At 45.9% G+C, this 6780-nt stretch overlaps 4 protein-coding genes across 8 annotated transcripts in view; 2 read left to right on the top strand and 2 right to left on the bottom strand.

Annotated features, from left to right (window-relative positions):
• The first annotated feature begins 6 nt into the window (after positions 1-6).
• LOC105558645 (putative GPI-anchor transamidase) lies at positions 7-1541 on the top strand. Its single transcript, XM_012006439.1, has 4 exons — positions 7-210; positions 420-1025; positions 1093-1203; positions 1282-1541. The coding sequence occupies exons 1-4, from the start codon at positions 139-141 to the stop codon at positions 1516-1518; spliced, it is 1026 nt and encodes a 341-aa protein (XP_011861829.1). The 5' UTR covers positions 7-138; the 3' UTR covers positions 1519-1541.
• Positions 1542-2072: 531 nt separating this feature from the next.
• On the top strand, positions 2073-3442 carry LOC105558643. 3 transcript variants are annotated; one of them, XM_012006433.1, is made up of 3 exons: positions 2073-2156; positions 2426-2782; positions 3363-3442. In XM_012006433.1, exons 1-2 carry the CDS (start codon positions 2133-2135, stop codon positions 2768-2770), a joined length of 369 nt encoding a protein of 122 aa, XP_011861823.1. In that variant the 5' UTR covers positions 2073-2132; the 3' UTR covers positions 2771-2782; positions 3363-3442. The 3 variants fall into 3 exon arrangements, with proteins under 3 accessions (XP_011861823.1, XP_011861822.1, XP_011861824.1); XM_012006432.1 differs by lacking the exon at positions 3363-3442 and having other exon boundaries at positions 2426-2921; XM_012006434.1 differs by lacking the exons at positions 2073-2156; positions 3363-3442 and adding an exon at positions 2182-2337 and having other exon boundaries at positions 2426-2921.
• On the bottom strand, positions 3040-6211 carry LOC105558644 (chitotriosidase-1). Of its 3 annotated transcripts, XM_012006437.1 has the most exons (6): positions 5980-6211; positions 5122-5227; positions 4929-4992; positions 4178-4845; positions 3813-4105; positions 3040-3620 (listed from the first exon to the last, which is right to left on the bottom strand). In XM_012006437.1, the coding sequence occupies exons 2-6, from the start codon at positions 5170-5172 to the stop codon at positions 3194-3196; spliced, it is 1503 nt and encodes a 500-aa protein (XP_011861827.1). In that variant the 5' UTR covers positions 5173-5227; positions 5980-6211; the 3' UTR covers positions 3040-3193. The 3 variants fall into 3 exon arrangements, with proteins under 3 accessions (XP_011861827.1, XP_011861825.1, XP_011861828.1); XM_012006435.1 differs by having other exon boundaries at positions 5122-6211; XM_012006438.1 differs by lacking the exon at positions 5122-5227.
• A 79-nt stretch (positions 6212-6290) lies between these two features.
• The window catches only part of LOC105558639 (39S ribosomal protein L54, mitochondrial), a 1808-nt gene continuing 1318 nt past the window's right edge, over positions 6291-6780 (bottom strand). The window contains exon 2 of the mRNA XM_012006429.1: positions 6291-6690. Coding sequence (XP_011861819.1) covers positions 6386-6690 — 305 coding nt within the window. The 3' untranslated portion in view covers positions 6291-6385. The remainder of the gene's footprint in view (positions 6691-6780) is intronic.

Below are 6780 nucleotides of genomic sequence, written 5' to 3'. Positions count from 1 at the left end.
TATATGTATACGACCGTGCTCGCGACTCGACGAGTGCTGTAGAAGTATACCGAATAGCAAGATTGTTGAATAATGGAGTAAAGCCGAGTTTGATGAAGTAGACATTGTTTAACAGCTTGGTATAACCTATAGGAAAACATGGACGTTCGATTGAAAATGCACTTGACATGCACGATACTGATGTCTCTTCTGGCAGCGTGTCACACTTGGGTATTGAATTGTATGACGTTAAGGCCCGGTCTACAATGAGTCGTTAGTCGTTAGTCAGAAGTCGCAACTATATGTTGATCCTTTTCCTTTCTGGGTGGAAGAAAAAGGACCGACATATAGTTCCGACTTCTGACTAACGACTAACAACTCATTGTAGACCGGGCGTAAAGCACATTTAAGGGAACTTCGACTCACACTTGCCCCCGCAGGTCCCGGACAGCTTTGCTAAGACCGAACATTCCAACAACTGGGCGGTCTTGGTCGACACGTCGCGCTTCTGGTTCAACTATCGACACGTGGCAAATGTCTTGTCCATCTACCGGAGTGTGAAACGCTTAGGAATACCAGATTCGCAAATCATTCTTATGATAGCCGACGATATGGCATGCAATCCTCGAAATCCTAGGCCAGCGACTGTCTTCAACAACATTAAGCAGCACATTAACGTTTACGGCGACGACGTCGAGGTCGACTACAGAGGCTACGAAGTAACGGTGGAAAATTTTGTCAGGCTACTGACCGGACGTTTAGCTCAGGAAACCCCACGGTCGAAGAAGCTGCTGACAGACGAGGGCTCAAACATTCTTATTTATTTGACTGGTCATGGTGGTAATGGCTTTTTAAAGTTCCAAGACTCCGAAGAGATCACTAGTCAAGAGTTGGGAGACGCGTTGGAGCAAATGTGGCAGAAACGGAGGTACCACGAAATTTTATTTGTGGTCGACACTTGCCAAGCGAGCTCGATGTACGAGAAGTTTTACTCGCCGAACATACTGGCGGTCGCTTCTAGTTTAGTGGGAGAAGATTCGCTTTCCGTAAGTAAAAGGTTCTCCCGTCGCATTTTCCACTTTAGATCCGTACTCACGTTCGTCGTCTTTCCAGCATCACGTCGATCCTGCGATCGGCGTTTACATTATAGACCGATACACTTATTACGCGTTAAACTTTTTGGAAAAAGTGGAACCATCTAGTACTAAAACACTGGGTGAATTTGTAAGTACCTTGACGTAATGCCAAGCTTTAGTCGTCGTTACTTTTTACTGAGCTTCATACATTTCCCTTCTCTTTTAGTTGAAAGTGTGCCCGAGAGATTATTGTCTATCTACAGTGGGTGTAAGAAGAGATTTGTTCAGAAGAGATCCAGATAAAGTGCCAGTGACAGATTTCTTTGGTTCGCTCAGGCCCGTAGAACTTACAACGAACATAATGAATATTTTACCTGTTAAATCCAATTGTACAAAAAGTGAGGAATCTGAAAACAGGTATAATTATGTGGCGCAATTTCCGCAAGTATCTCGGTATACTTGAGTAAAAGAAGTGTTTCTCCTAGCACGTTTCATGTGTATTTTGTTACACTACTTGTTCCCGAAGTGACTTATTTTGCGTTTCGCTAGCTTGGCTGGTGTTAATGTTCTCCTTCCTGTCGCTGCCTGCCGGCGTATTTCTTTCGTTTTCTAAGCAGGAGATGTGCAAACGAAAGATCTAAGGAAGCGCGTGGCGGAGTAAATAATAACGTCGACTGTTGTAAACTTCTCTTTTCAAACTAATTGTAAATCAAATTTTCCCTTCATTCACGCACTCACTTTGGAAAATCTAATTCGGTAAAAATTTATAGCGCGCTTCTCAATATTATGTACGAGTGAGAAGCAGACGGTGTGTCGTTTAAAGAAAACGCGACGAGTCCGAGTGGTGGTAAATAGAATAAAAAAAAAAGATATATATCTTTTTGCCTTGAACCAGTAAAGTTAGTTACATGACATTGGTTTAGCAGAAAACTCATACGTTGCAGAATTATATCAGTTAGCTGTTAGGCGCTATCTTAAGTTGACTCACTTCAGAAATGGAAAGCCCCCCCCCCCCTCCTATTTGTCTATCGGACATGACGTGAAAATAATTCTGTGTATCACACTGCGGATGACGTAATGCACCGCGTATCCCATCGACATGTATGTATATTTGTATATAAATAAGTTTTCCACGAGATAAAGCATCAGTTTGTCGAATCGTGCGATACTTTCTATATAATTCTATAAGAGCATATACGTAGATGCACTAGGTACACTTTGTCTAGTGCGCGCGTGCGTGTCTTTCTAAGATAGTCACCACCGTCGCAACGGTACAATTAAAGTAAATTTTTTAACTGTTTTGTTAAATTGCCAAGATTGCCAAGATGAAGTGAAAAGTAATTATTAAATGTTCTTGAAATGTGTTGCAGATGTCGCGCACCTTTTATTCGTGGCTTCTGACATCTCTCGTAGTACATGCATACGCGACACCGCAGAAATTCATAGAAGTGCACGACTTGAATTCTAAGGAATTGTCACCCGTGGACCAATTAGCTCCGATAAATCCTGCTCTACACACCTTTCCGACAATTCCCACGGTTCCTCTCTTGCCGAATTGTGCGAAGCAGGGCTACTTGAGAGATCCGTTCAACTGCGGCAAGTTTTATCGTTGCGAGCACAGTCGTGGCGTACCAGTGGCTTATTATTGCCAACCAGGAACAATATTCAATACGCTGACGGAATCGTGCGATCATCCGCAGTACGTGCAGTGTTGACCGCTCTTCAATGTGCGTATCTTGCTGAATTTCTCAAGCTTTTAGGTGTAGGTACATTTAAGAAACGTAGTAACAATGTCGCGTGCCGTTGTAGATGTGAGAAATTTATCAATTGAAAATCTAGCGCTTGAAATAGATGCCTAAATTTGAACGTAAAGATTTATTACGAAGGAGTTACCTAGTGACGTACACCACGTACATTACATATGTATGTTGCGTGATCCTACAGCTTCGCTGAGGAAGGGGATAGTTATTTAGACGGATGATGTGACGGAGTGACTCTTATAGGCTTTATTGTAAACACATACATGCAAACGTTACAACGTGAACAAGTTGTTACAAAGAGAAAGAATGTGACGTAAGATGTAAAGGCATATCTGTTTGAGGCTATAATCGAAACGGTATTAATTTACGGTATCGTTACTAGCATCCCTTAACGAGATTTTTGAAATTGCAACCGTTGAATTGAGGATCGAAGGCTAGTCCCTCTGGGCAATTGAATTTTTGTGCTTTGTAAGCGCCATCGATAACTTGGCACATATAGAATACGCTGCAATCTTGGGGATCGCGAACGTAACCGGCTTCTTTGCAGATACCAGTGGGAGGTGCAGTCAGCGGTGGTTGCGTCGTTTGCGGCGGTTGCGTCGTTTGCGGTGGTTGCTCGGTTGGCTTGGGTGGCTTGGGTGGCTCTACCGGGAGCTCTACTCCTCCCCTCAGTCCGGCGTTCAACGTTTTCAGCAGGGGATACTTTTCACCGCAGTTGCCGAAAAAGTCGTCAGTCTCGATACTCCACAACATTGCGCCACCAAGACCCAAGGAGTTGATGTAGGCAGTTTTTTCCTTAAGCGAGCTGCGCGCACGCAAAATGACACAATATATGTATACACGTTGTTACATTCTCGTGTAGAACAAGATCAGTGTAGAAGAATCTCTTTCAATTGTGAATCTTCCGATCAGATCGAAGAAGAATAGGTATTTGAGAGACGGATCGCTCAAAGGTCCAAAAGTGAAAGATTGCGATTTAGGAGCCTGGATGACTTACATGATGTCGTCGTAGCCGACCCATTGGTCGCCCTTGTAAGCGTATGGAGTGCGGTGCTCCTCGTGACGGACAACGTTCCAGCCGCCCTGCTTAAAGAACTCGCAAATCTCGTTGTATCCCAGCATTCCACCCTCGCGAGTGTACGGGCCGGCGGTAGCCGGTCCGGTGGTAGGCGCTCCAAGGCCGTTTTGATTCTTGTCGGCGAGAGTGAAGGCCCTGCCATAGAACGGCACCCCGAGGATTAGTTTCTCGGGCGGACAACCGTTGTCCAGCCAATAGCGTACGGACGCGTCCTGCGAGAAAGAGACAATAATGTGTAAGAATCGGGAGAATCGTTATGCTGACGGGACGAGAGCGACACTCACGACGTTGAGCTTAAGATCGTTGCCCGACTCGCCCGTGCGCTTGTAAAGCGGAGCGTTGAGACCGGTTGTCTTCTCCCAGGCACCGTGGAGATCGTACGCCATAACGTTGATAAAGTGCAGGTATTTGGACATTGCGGGAATATCGTAGGAGAGAGAGGCGGAAGTCTCGGCAGAGGCGACGGCGGCACTGAGAATCAGCCCATGCTTATCGAATTCGGTTCTGAGTTCCCTCAGCAGACTTATATAGTTTTGCACGTCCTCTGGTTTCCCGCCGCGCTGGTTCGGATACTCCCAATCGAGGTCGAAGCCATCGAACTTGTATTTCTGTACGAAGTCAACGACGTTCTTGACGAATCTAGCGCGAACAGTCGGATTGGCGACGACGGCGGAGTATTTGGCGGATCCCTCGTTCCATCCACCGATAGCGATGAGCGTTTTCGTCTCGGGGCTCTGTTCGCGAAGCTTGTTGAATCTGCCAAAGGCGTCCTTGCCCCAGTTGTCGGGCAGGTCCTGCCACGCGTCCAAAACCCTGACGTCGCCCTCCGTGCTGATGCCGACGAAGGTGTAGATCAGGTGGGTGCAAAGATTCGGCTGAATGTAAGAAATGTCGAATTTGCCACCGGGAGGTCGGTAGACGGCCCAGCTACCAAAGTAGCATACGATCTTTTCTGAAAGGGATGCAATTAGACTACGCCGATTTACCACGCAGAGAGGGAGCGCCTTATAGGAAATGCGTGGCGTATACACTTACTCCCCGTGTCGGCAGCCGAGGCCAAAGCAGCCAACGCCGCGAAAACGAGTATCCAACGGTTCATCTGCAAAGACGATCAGAGAAACGTACAACGTGTAAACGTTATAGTCGTACAAATATCCATTGCGACTCGTGCTCGCTCGCTACGAGACGAGTCCACCGTCGAGAGATATAAGAGATACATTGTCCTTACCTTGTAAGCAGGGTCAGTTCCTTCGATGGCAACGCAATACCAAAATTTCATTCGCTTACGCGATATATATATGTGTACACTGCACCAAGAGCGGTGCAATTTTTGTCTGTTTGATCATGATAATGCCGACAAATGTGAATTCATTCGTGCGCACACAAATTTATGTAATACATCCAATCGTTGCCGAGACGAAAGGACTTTCGAAAACACGCAGGTGCGCGCGCGACGTCGTTATCGCGTGTAATTTCGTTGGACACTTGATTCTATTGAATCAATCACACCTGTGCCACACTCGTCGTACACAGAGTGTGTTTAGTGGAGCCTGGTCCACTTGAAGGGACACTTGGCATATCCCAGACAGCACAGATCTCCTGAAGACGTTTTAAAGACATCCTCTGGACGTCCTTATGCCCTAAGAATGTTCCCAGGACATCCATAGGATATCGTGTGCTGTCTGGGATTCTCTGTGTTGCAAAGATATTACAGAGCAATTATATACTCTGTATCTCTACGATTTAATCTCACAATCGGTCCAGGTTGACTACAGCTCGCTCGTGTGCACGTGGCTTGTTCGATAAAAAGTCTTTTAAGCTATTAAAATTTTGCCGCGTTACGTCGTAAACGTGTCTGCCGCGTAAATATCTCGCGAAACATTAATTACCCGATATCGTTGTATAAATTTGCACGCGATCTCACGCACCAAGTAGTAATTCGATAAATTGTGCTCAATAAATGATGTACAATCGGCGAAAAACAATGATGAGGAAAAACAACACGAAATAGTATACTCGTATCGTGTCGTGCATGAAATCCCACGCGACAACGAGAAGCGATACACTTTCAGAAACTTATAATTACCATGCAGTCGGGCAGAGTCGGGTTTGAACGCCAGTGTCGATTGCAATGGACAACGAATCGACGACCAGCTCACACGCTCGTAGAGGAGAGGCCCTGATCGGCGCGGCCTTTATATCTGTACATATATCTATATCTACTTCGATAGCTAAAACAAATAAATTAAATCGCACAAATGGTGTGACAAACGTCACCAATATACAAGTGATATGGCCAAGTTCGATCGTTCTTCAGGCCAGTCCAAGATAATCTTGTTCCCTAATCCTTGCCGAGACGATGGCGATAAGCGAGATAAGTGTAAGTAAAGAAAACGGTTTGCGCGACCAAGACGCGGGTGGTCATTTTTTATTTTTCAGCAGCTCTTGTTATCGATTTACAATGAAGCGCACGTATCGTGAATGCAGGTGAATTAAAACTTTCTAGTCGCGCGCTCCTTGTTCTTTTTCCTTAGCCCGAGCAATCGCAGCCGCCTCCAGTACTGCTTCGTATTTGGGTCCATTTCCTCCAGAGGTGGCGGAGGGCCAGTTCTTATGTTCCACAGCCAACTAGGATACTCGGAGTCCGGCTTCAACTTGACGTCTTCTCCGCCCTCCTTGTAGATATTTGTGCCGCACACGTGAGTCAAGAGCCGGTTGACGTCAGTTTCAACGGGCAATACTTTCTTTTCCACCGCAACCAGTGTCTTTTTTACTTTCTTCGTTCCCGGGCGGACCGCTACGGGAAGAAAAAGGCCGCAAGTTCATAATGAAATAATTTCCCGCCACGTTCTTCATTATCGACAGTCGGTAATGTCGAGAAACCCTC

Source organism: Vollenhovia emeryi, unplaced genomic scaffold (assembly GCF_000949405.1).
Source record: "Vollenhovia emeryi isolate VEMERY1.0 unplaced genomic scaffold, V.emery_V1.0 DF939325.1, whole genome shotgun sequence".
Classification (NCBI taxonomy): domain Eukaryota; kingdom Metazoa; phylum Arthropoda; class Insecta; order Hymenoptera; family Formicidae; genus Vollenhovia; species Vollenhovia emeryi.
This window is presented reverse-complemented; position numbering and strand designations above follow the sequence as displayed.

Excerpts from the sequence above, each read along its gene's own strand:
- LOC105558643 (XM_012006433.1), top strand. The coding sequence starts at position 2,133 with ATGCACCGCGTATCCCATCGACAT. Across the intron at positions 2,157-2,425 it reads ACCGCGTATCCCATCGACAT|ATGTCGCGCACCTTTTATTC; the intron begins GTATGTATATTT and ends AATGTGTTGCAG.
- LOC105558644 (XM_012006435.1), bottom strand. The coding sequence starts at position 5,172 with ATGAAATTTTGGTATTGCGTTGCCATCGAAGGAACTGACCCTGCTTAC. Across the intron at positions 4,993-5,121 it reads GAACTGACCCTGCTTACAAG|ATGAACCGTTGGATACTCGT; the intron begins GTAAGGACAATG and ends TCGTCTTTGCAG. Across the intron at positions 3,621-3,812 it reads GTCGGCTACGACGACATCAT|CTCGCTTAAGGAAAAAACTG; the intron begins GTAAGTCATCCA and ends GCGTGCGCGCAG.
- LOC105558645 (XM_012006439.1), top strand. The coding sequence starts at position 139 with ATGGACGTTCGATTGAAAATGCACTTGACATGCACGATACTGATGTCT. Across the intron at positions 1,026-1,092 it reads TGGGAGAAGATTCGCTTTCC|CATCACGTCGATCCTGCGAT; the intron begins GTAAGTAAAAGG and ends TCGTCTTTCCAG. Across the intron at positions 1,204-1,281 it reads CTAAAACACTGGGTGAATTT|TTGAAAGTGTGCCCGAGAGA; the intron begins GTAAGTACCTTG and ends CTTCTCTTTTAG.